The 10,077-nt window shown below is 42.8% G+C and overlaps 2 protein-coding genes across 2 annotated transcripts in view; both read right to left on the bottom strand.

Annotated features, from left to right (window-relative positions):
• Nucleotides 1-60: 60 nt before the first annotated feature.
• On the bottom strand, nt 61-3,625 carry LOC118411359 (beta-1,3-galactosyltransferase 6-like). The gene is made up of 3 exons (XM_035813600.1): nt 3,387-3,625; nt 1,485-2,287; nt 61-869 (listed from the first exon to the last, which is right to left on the bottom strand). Exons 2-3 carry the CDS (start codon nt 2,243-2,245, stop codon nt 662-664), a joined length of 969 nt encoding a protein of 322 aa, XP_035669493.1. The 5' UTR covers nt 2,246-2,287; nt 3,387-3,625; the 3' UTR covers nt 61-661.
• A 204-nt stretch (nt 3,626-3,829) lies between these two features.
• The window catches only part of LOC118411355 (solute carrier family 15 member 4-like), a 9,411-nt gene continuing 3,163 nt past the window's right edge, over nt 3,830-10,077 (bottom strand). Inside the window, exons 3-12 of the mRNA XM_035813595.1 lie at nt 8,686-8,818; nt 7,928-8,126; nt 7,191-7,369; nt 6,777-6,849; nt 6,465-6,552; nt 5,951-6,128; nt 5,449-5,649; nt 5,088-5,216; nt 4,549-4,684; nt 3,830-3,970 (exon numbers count right to left, since the gene is read on the bottom strand). Of these exons, the coding sequence (XP_035669488.1) occupies nt 3,850-3,970; nt 4,549-4,684; nt 5,088-5,216; nt 5,449-5,649; nt 5,951-6,128; nt 6,465-6,552; nt 6,777-6,849; nt 7,191-7,369; nt 7,928-8,126; nt 8,686-8,818 (1,437 nt within the window). The 3' untranslated portion in view covers nt 3,830-3,849. The remainder of the gene's footprint in view (nt 3,971-4,548; nt 4,685-5,087; nt 5,217-5,448; nt 5,650-5,950; nt 6,129-6,464; nt 6,553-6,776; nt 6,850-7,190; nt 7,370-7,927; nt 8,127-8,685; nt 8,819-10,077) is intronic.

Below are 10,077 nucleotides of genomic sequence, written 5' to 3'. Positions count from 1 at the left end.
TCTCAGTTGTTACCACTGCTCGAACTAGGGTGTTCAAAATAAAGATGGCCTTTCAACCGGTTTCAGTTATTGTTGTATTATAAAACATATTTCTATAGGTCACATTTCTATTCCTATTTCAAAAGTGCTCATAGTTTCCCTTTCACAGTTGCTGTTTAAAGCTGGTCGGTCCATCCCTGTTCACTATCCTGAATTTAAAGACAGGAAAAAAAATACAACCTCATTCAGTACGTCTCTACCGTACTTTACATGTATCTTCTATGACCCTATCTCTCAGTCATCATTCTCAAATTCTCAGTGGAGGCAAAATTCATAATCTGCCAAAGTACTGTCACAGAATTCTACTGTATCGCCATTTAACCTTTAACCTCTTTCTCACACAATCTAGATAACTGACATGCAATGGTTAAAACACTAGTATTACTCCTTCGAATTCTCGTCGTCTCATTAGCCGTATATGATGCACCCATGACTACGACATACATATTGTCAGCCATGTTGGATGTAGTAGAACTGGTCATACATGTAATGATCTTAGTTACGTGCTAATGCATCATTCCACATGAGAAATCTATTTCTTCAGGAAGGTCCATTCAAACAAGTTGAAGAAAGTACCCGCAGCATTACATAAGAAAAGTCAATGTGGATGAGTAACTTGTGGCTAGATGATCCCGGATTTTTTCTTGCAACACTGTGACGGCAGCACGGCCCAGTCGTAGATGTAAGATTTGGCCTTCCTGTACTCCGTCTCACACAGTCTTCCCTTCGTCTGTAACTGGTGGTGCTTTTTCCTCATCTCATTCTCCGACTGTTTATGGGTCACCAGGTACTGGTTGCTGCATCCGCGAGAATGATTCATCGTGTCGAACCTACGGTGAGGAAAAAGTGATATGTTTCTAACGTTATTTGATGTGTACATCAATTGCAACGTTTAATAGGGTTTGACCGCAACTCTCACAGCCTCAAATCCCTTTTTTTTCTTAAGTTTAGGCCTAGGCAAGGAATTATGACTTGCTCTCACTGATTGATATAGGGTTTATGTGCCAAGGTATGGGTGATTCCTACAGAAACCACCAAGTGAACGAAGCGAACGACGTTTTTATTAGGCGGACATAGGAGCCTACCATGATCTATAGCACTAGTGTACACCGAAGGAAAGCAGAGTTCTAATGGTATCATCATTTGAGCATCATATATCAAACTAACAGATATTGACAGAGTTTGCCCACGTTGTATTTGCTTTTTACCATATTAGTTATACATGTGCAGCTGCACTTACATATGTCTGTCTGTATCATAAAGATCCTTAAAACTGAAAAGGCACCCTCTCATGCAATGACAATTTAGAGTAAAATGATGCGATGGAAATAGATAACCATGCAAACAGTGGTCGATGTGTAGTGATGGCAATCGGTGGTTATGGCAAAGTGGAAACCTGACATTAGTATTCTAGCTATATCATATGAAAAGATCTGTTCACTTACCGAACGTCGTGTTCTCTCTTGATGTTCAGCGGCCCCAGCCAGGCCCCCACTGTGACATCCTCGCTACGGTAGAGTTTTAGCGAGTCTACATTAGTGGCGATGTAGTGCACCAGGTCTGCGGACAGCACATAACCTCCCCCGAGCGCGTACGGGACGTACCGGTCACACAGCACCCAGTCGTGGTCTTCCAGTGGTCCTTCCTTCGGAACCTTCGCGTCCCCGTGGAAAAATCCCCAGTACAGTGCCTCCTCGTTCCTCTGTCTCAGTTCCTTCTCCATGACGTCTAACCTTGCAAACGAATCGTCGTCTACTTTCAGGACGTACTTAAAATCCACATGTCTGTCCAGCCACGTCAACATGTGAAGTACCTTTAACGACAGCGTGGCGTAAGAGTCGTGTACATCCGGCAGAAGCAGCAGGTCTCCCTTCCCCCAGTTTTCCCTGTCTAGTCTAGCGATCTCATTGGGGTCTGCGGACGCTGTGCCGATCACAAAGCGTTTGAACATACTACTGTTACCGTATGTTAACCACGTCTCTCTGACGGCGTCTCTTCTTTCGATGTTATTCGACGAAGTCGTGACCAGAACCGCTAGAAATGTCTGATACTTCTCCACTGGCTCTCGATCTCTCTGCACGATGTAGCTATCAATGATGGGGTCGCCGCAATTTAGAATGTACAAAATGCCAAGGTACATCGGAAGAAGGAACAACAAGAAGACAAAAATGGTGGAGGAATGTCGACGAAATCGGCGGCACAACATTGCTGGCTACTCGGAGCGTTCAGGAAAAATGAACGGCTGTACCTGTAACACAAGAACACCCATGGTCAAGACAATTATATATTTTTAATTATACTTTGACTCTTGAACAAAAATACTTGTACTAAATTAGCGACCTTCGTTAATGCAGAACAAAAAGGGTACGGAGAAAGTAGATTGTGTGTGTGTGTTTTACCATGGTCCTCGAATGGGAAAGGCGTTTGACATTGTGTTGATTTATTATCAATTAGACACAATTTGAAATCATGAGTGAAAAGGATGATTACGAAAAACGTCCTTCAGGTTTTGCCCTCAAGCTTGTTTCTTTGTTTTTTGCCACTTATTTTGGGTCAAATAGTTCTCGCTAATGTAACGTTAGATACGCCATTTTTGTTTGTGTTGTGTCCATTGTAGCCTCCTTAGCCTTCTTGGGACGCTGGGGTTAATGAACTGGGTTTATTGTACATCCATGCCTCGACAGGCTAGGTAAGGTCACTGATAATAGACATAACAGACATATGCAGAGACAACAAGGTACAATTTAACTATTTCAAGCTGCTAAGCTAACATGTTGGTTGACATGTTCTCGCTTCTTTGTACATGTAAATATAGGAACAGATAATGTTTGATAAACAGGGTTTATCTAGGCGCATCAAAAATAGAAATTCATCCGTTGCATTAAAATGTTCTAAATATGGTTAATTGTCGGTAGGAGCGCTGATTCCCATGTTCAACACAGGGGCTAGTTTCCGACGCCGGAGAAATTGTGTCTACACCCTCTCCCAGCCTAAGAGCCTGGCTACTGGAAGGCTGTGGTATCGCGACTTATTCCTACAGTTCAGGCTATCAATGTCACCTGTCGTACCGGTTATCGTTCGCTGTGATTTACGGGAAGTGGTAGAAAAGGAGTCAGGGTGGGAGGGGCAAGTTGATGGCATCAATGCTGAAGGGTTTTTCATACATCAGCCAAGGACTTTATATTTACCCAAGATATATTCAGAAACCACATACACATCAGTACGACTTGTGCGAAGTTATATGTATATTATGGCGACTACCTGTGTATAAGGGCCAGTCCCTCTTTCTGTCATAGCTAAATCTTTAAACCTGCGTCTAAGATTAGAGTAGACATCATGGAACTGACCTGGATACTGTCACGAAGCCAGAGTCTTGGTCGCTGCTAGTGGGTCGGCGCTCCTCTGACGAATCTGCCAACAACTTGTGATATTGTATAATCACAGTTGAAGACCATACAGGGTGAATTCCTCACGTACAAAGTTTCAATTCACAGCATAGATCATACTGTTGATAACCATGGTGTTTAGACGCCACGGAATAGCCCTTTGTAACCTTTGTGACGTAAACTAAGGACGTCACCAATCCGGTCTAACCGGTTCTTGATCTGACGCACATGCGCACTGGTGACGGTACAATCCGTGTCTTCTGGACGCCTGAGGTCATTTGTAGTGCTTCGCTCCCCAAGGACTATCAGAATTCAATTAGGCGTGTCTGTGTGTAATTCTACCTGATTGGCCATTGCCCTTACCATAGTCATCAAATGATTACGAAAAAAAGGCGCTTTCGTTTTGAACATGTGGTTTATTAACTTATTGCCCGTTTGACCAAGGAAAAGCTCCTTGGTTTGATACAGTCAGCAGCGCGCGTGTGTACGGCATAACCCGAGACAATGTGGATGGTTGTGCGTGATATTTGGTGGATGAGGAGGGGCTGTAAAAAGGAAAAGAAAGTTCGATAATTGGCCTTCTAGTGGCGAGTTGTGGTACTGCAGCGGAGCGTCAACGTTATAAGGCTCGGTGTGAAGATGAACATTATTAGGCATAAATCATGCAAAGCAGCGTCATATCTACATAAGTTATGAGGAAGCAGTAAAATAATATTCTTTGCTAAGATATGACTTTCATTCTTTGAACAACTTATGTTGTTTAGGTTCAGAAGATGATCAACCGTGACAACTGCCATTATCGGAAGCTATGACGTCGTGGAAATCTAGTTCATGATAAATATTGAGATCGTAAGATAGTTTCTGGAAAAAAAGATACTACATGTAGTATCTTTCATGACACTGTTCATGACCGTTTCAAGTTCTGTCCCTGATGAAACAACTTGAAACAAAAATAAAATATTTGTGGACATTCCTTTTGAAGGCAAATGATCTTGTTAATCTTGTTTATGTATGAATGTTTTCCGTATGTCCAGTTGTGCCGTAAGCGGTACCAGTACCACTAGTCTCTTTACTCTCCAGGAGCGGATATTCAGCGTCTTGCGTCTGCGTGGTGACCTCTGACCTGTACACGTAATGGCGCTCCAGGTACCAAAAGACGCCGAATGTCGCCATCAGGAGGACGGCAAGGGTCAGGAAGAAATACTCTACATGGCCGTCATTTAACTCTAGTGGGAAGCAGGCGGCACCAGACACGCCATCTGAAAATATATACAAAATACATAATTACAGTTATCATCGAATATTGTTAGTTACATAATGAATTGTGTCATTTCTAACAAGTTGACATATAAACATGGACATTCAAATTACTATAAAGTATAAAGTTGCGGAGAACACATTATAAACAGTTAACAACTGTACAGTCAAATGTAACAGAGGATAGACGCAGAGAAGAACACAATTTGCCAAATGTTCCAATGCTATCTTAAATTCTCTTTCATATGACAAATGTCTATGGCAATGCGATAACGTATGAAGGTCTCTTATTATTTTGTGTTGAAGCTCCCTAAGTTCAATACTAGTATTCAAACTTATGTTGATGTGTATGTTTTTACATCTTGTTTCTTAAGAATGGAATATTATTGATATTCGTTTCCTCACAACATATGGCGTTGACTATCTCGGTTAGAAGTACGCTGAGACCGCTGCCGAGTCCCCACATTAGTAGAAAGGCCCCCATGATGGTCCCCTCGTAACCAGGCGGAGCTTCCGTGTAGGCAAAGTAGTAACCTGACGATTAATGTACATTCAATTCAAGCCAGTTAGCACGGTGAAGACAGCACAGCCACTCATACAATAGTCTGAAAACAACGTCGGGAAAGCGCGGGAAAAGTACACATACACAACGCTTGTGCAGCATGTAACGTTAACGGCTACAACGGAAAACATGAGCTACGGATACAATATAACGTTACCGATGCCACAAAAAGAAAACACACAAAACGAAAGTGGCAGGGCTTACCGACGGCGAGGGTGAACACTTCACTGACGCCTGACAGGACTAACTGTGGGATCTGTACCGCCACACTCAGCTCTGCAGCGCGAAGAGTGCGGTTCCCTACCGCCTGCTGAAAGAAGTGGCCGCTGTGGACAAGCTGTCGGCGGCCAACTTCCACCACCTCTGCGGATAGCACCGACAGCGTAGACAGCAGGATTCCGACACCTGTATAGATTATTTTGCCACATTCATATACTAGTAGCCATTCAACTTGACTGTGTATTATCTGTAAATAGGTATGTTAAACTTTTAGCTAATGTGTATGTCCCTATGTCCAGGAAGACTAGATTCTTACCAAATAAATGTATGTTATTAGTTAATGGACTGAATAAAGTATCTATGCATTCAAGTATCCAAACCATAGCGTTTCAATGAATGCGAGTTCATGTACTGAAATGATTTTCTTGATCAGCCATCGTCGTGTGACTATTAGTACATAGAACTATTCATATCTAGTCGAACATACCCATGACAGTCAGCGGTGTAAATTGTACTTCCTTGTTCGTCAGGCGGGGATACACAAACCGGACCATGAGTGGGATCATCAGGAGGATAGTCAGGTTGTTAATGGCGCTGAAGTACGTGGCCTCTGACCCCGCAGGCATGCGCAGACGTTCGCTTTGGAACAGGTAGGTTGTTCTTGTCTGTTGGAATGGATAATGTTATTCATTCAATGTAATCTTAGCCTTGTTATGCTGTCTGACCTAGCTACATTTGCTTGGTAAATGTTTACGAGCATCTGCGACCAACATCATTTAACTTGACTTCCAATCAACAAAGGAACTTTGTAAGGGCATTTTCTTCTGGGAGGTAAACTGGGAAACAATCATGATCGGGTGACTGAATTCGAAGGAAATCAAACTGTGCAACGTCAAGCCAGACACTCTAAGCTTGGCAAAACATGGTAAAAGAAGAGACGCAATGCTACTGAATCGGTACTCGTTTCTCAAGATTCAATTAATTGTTGTTATTCCCATTACCTGTGAGTAGATGGCGTAGTATGGGATCAGAGTTGCGAATATTTGCATCAGTTTCCACACCTCCTTCGGGATGGTCGAACTCCACAGTCTGCAACGTTAAAAGGAAATTAAAAAAAGCCAGGTGTCTTCAGTTGTCGCCTTCCCGAAACCCTGTCTGTTATACCCCTGTCTCATTGTCGAAGAGCTTCTATCTATCAGACCACAGTTAAGGGGCATGCACGTTAAGGGGTGTACACGTTTTTGTCTCTAAAAACCGGATGGAAAGAAGACATTAGCAACAGAACATGTAAGTAATTGTTATCAATATCGCACCTTCCTTGCAGCTCTCTACGTCGCGTTTTTCTGCTCGGATCAAGTAGGCCAGCAACGATTCTGCTCCGGATCTCTGTAATATCATAGTGGAAGTAATGCTAGTTCACCTTTATCCGCGAGGTACATGTCACTTATATCCGATGTTTTAAAAAACAGAGTGTTCAAGGATACCAGGTTGACGGTTGTTTCAAACTGTAATGTTGTAATTTATTATTATATTAAAATATTGTAACCACATTTGAAACCACCGTCCGTCTATTTGATATCCCTATAAATACATTTTTAACAACATATACTTAGTCTAATAGGTTGCCCCGCGGATAATGGTGAAGTGGCCCAACTGCAAGGGAATAAATAATCAACAAAAGAGAAAAATGGATTTTAAGTAGACTAAAAATTGAATAAAGAACCAACCATGTGTGCTGTTTTCTTGACTGTAGAAGCTTCCAATGCGGCCTAAGACGAAGACAAGAGCAGAAAGCACGACGCAGACACAGGTCACCACGTACCCACTCAGCACACTGACGTGCTTTTGTAGAGTCGGCACCCCTACCACGCCAATGGTAGCGCCCAGGTTAATACACCAGTAGTACCTGTAGCAATCAATCGTTCCTTTCTTTAGTTACGAAGTTGAAGGTTTCACTTTTGGTTTCACTTCACCTATATTGATCCAACAAACCCCTTTCCATCTAACTATTGGTTGTTCCGCACTCAGGACCAATTGATTTATTATAGGCAATGGACGAGTGTTTGCATCTGATTATGTGACGCGAGAGTAGTGGTCGAAACAACGGCAAACAATTTTTAATTGACAGACTGGGTCATGTGGTGTATAAATTACAGGTTACTTGACCCATAACCTCCGCCAATGCTGTCATGCTACCGAACTTGTGTCCCTGTTAAAGGCATTCAACACGACTTTACTCTCTCCAAGGTGAGGGATAGGCTCACCTTTCAATACCATTCAATAGACACAGTTGATAACAACCCAGTTACAGCCCAAAAAAGGCTATGTGACTACTTTTATCTTCCGTCTGTCATTTGTATGTGGCACTGTTGAAATAAGTGACTGACTTGAGTCAAGTGCCACATTGTCCTTGTCTGTCTTAAAGCTAAATGATAATTAAAGATGATTAAACAAAGAACGTTACCAGTGGAAGAAATGTTGCAGCTGGACTTTCGCGTCCTCTCCTAAACCTTTGTACTGCTGTGCGCCGAACAGACCGAGGTTGGATTTGCTGCCTCCCGTTCCTATGGCAACGAGAGTCAGGCCGGCAAAGTAAAGCCCGGAGACGCGTCCGTCCGGATGTGAGCCACACAAACTGGAGGAAGCGACGAGTAGGGCTGTCCCTGGAGTGGGTGCAGTGAAACATCTATGCTCCGAAGTGTGCAAACACATTACATGCAATACAAGAGCTTATGATATAATATTGTTCAAGATTGGCAAGAGTCAAATGTACAGCGTTACAAAGAGAAATCGAAGACTTCGCACTTCAGTAAAACAGTAAGAGTTTGGGGAATTTCTTATATACTTAATAATTGTGAGTTTCTCCAATTCTGCTTATTCATGTTCCTGCCTCTGCAACTTTGGACCCGAGCTAAGTTAACTTTCCCATCTTGCCTTCACCTTCTGCACCATCTTCCGCCTCACATCCTCTCAATACACAATATTCAAATAAGAGTGAACACACACGGATACAAACAAACACATAGACCGAAACCAATACGTTCGTTTTCACGAAGTTAATCAAAATACAAAACTTCAAGCGTAATAGACTATATCACATACTATCATGATTGATAAAAGTTAGTAATTGATATCATTTATTGACAATCATCGACTCATATCATCTCGCCGGGGTAGGTGTGCATTCCTTTCTTAATTCATTCGTTCATTCATTCATCTCACCGACGAGATAGATCCACATGCTGACCAGGATTGTCCAGAAGCGGTTGCCGACAGTATCGGCGAGCCAACCCCCGAAAAATGTCAGTGTGTAGGCGCAACCCGTGAAAACCCACGTGACCACCCATGGCAAATGGTAGAATCGGTCAGACGGGAGCCATTCCTCCTCCTCCTCCTCCTCCTCCCATTGGCTCCCGTCTGTTCACGGCACACGGGAGCCAATCCTCCTCCTCCTCGCAAAAATGGACGATCGCATTGCATCGGCAGGGGTGATAAGGGGTGATAAGGTTGATTAAAACTGCTAATTATGCAAAAATGTAAACATGTGGCACTCTGAGATACATTAGTAGCAGTGCTTTTTAGCATAGCAGCGCGTTTTGACACGTTGTATATATTTTTGTGTTGTTTTGTCAGGCAACTTCTTAGTTTATCGTTCGGTTACGGTTGCTCTGTCTGCAAAACAAGCTTTCTGATGAGGCACATTACAACTTCACCCAGTGTTTCTGAATCCGACTTCTATCAAAATGGGTAGCTGGTTGCTGGGATGTTTTTTCGTTTAAATTATGGTCCAGGTAAGAAACGTTTAGCTTACAAGTGGATGTCGTGTGACACTTCTGTATCTAGGGTATATGTGTTATGATATAAAACCATGGAATGTTATGTAGAAATTAAGAGGGGCGAGTAAGAACAGAAAGAAACAAACATGCCGATACCCGGGATCGAAGCCGGGTCGGCAGATTACAAATCCAACGTGCAAACCACAACACCATAAGCTCTAGAGCCACGTACTGGCGTGGTCAGTCTGGCAGCTCTTAAACCCCACAGTTACAGTTATTTCAATAATGCTGCTCCAAATAAGACACAATATAAGTGTATGTAGTGTGTTTAAATATTACCTCTATTAAGAAACACCTTACACGTAGGTGTGTTTTCTTTGAGAAGGGACCAGGTGAGACATTCTAAAGGTAAAATTGGTGTGTGTTTCTTTGCCTAGGGCCCAGGTGGGACATTGTGCAGGTGAGATAGTTCTGTTTACTTGACTAGGGGTCAGGTGAGACATTGTACAGGTGAGATAGGTTTGTTTACTTTGAATAGGGATCAGGTGGGATATTGTGCAGGTGAGATAGGTGTGTTTACTTTGAATAGGGGCCAGGTGAGACATTGTACAGGTGAGATAGGTGTGATTTCTTTGATAAGAGGCCAGGTGGGACATTGAACAGGTGAGATAGGTGTGTTTACTTTGCCTAGGGGCCAGGTGAGACTTTGAACAGGTGAGATGGGTTTTTTTTCTTTGTCTAGGCACCTGGTGAATTTTTAACCAGGGCAAATAGGTTTTTTTCCTTTTCTAAGGGCCCAGGTGAAATATTGAACAGGGCCAAATAGGGGTTTTTTCCT

This window comes from Branchiostoma floridae, chromosome 3 (genome assembly GCF_000003815.2).
Source record: "Branchiostoma floridae strain S238N-H82 chromosome 3, Bfl_VNyyK, whole genome shotgun sequence".
Classification (NCBI taxonomy): Eukaryota; Metazoa; Chordata; class Leptocardii; order Amphioxiformes; family Branchiostomatidae; genus Branchiostoma; species Branchiostoma floridae.
The sequence above is the reverse complement of the archived record's forward strand: the minus strand, read 5'-3'. Positions and strand labels throughout refer to the sequence as shown.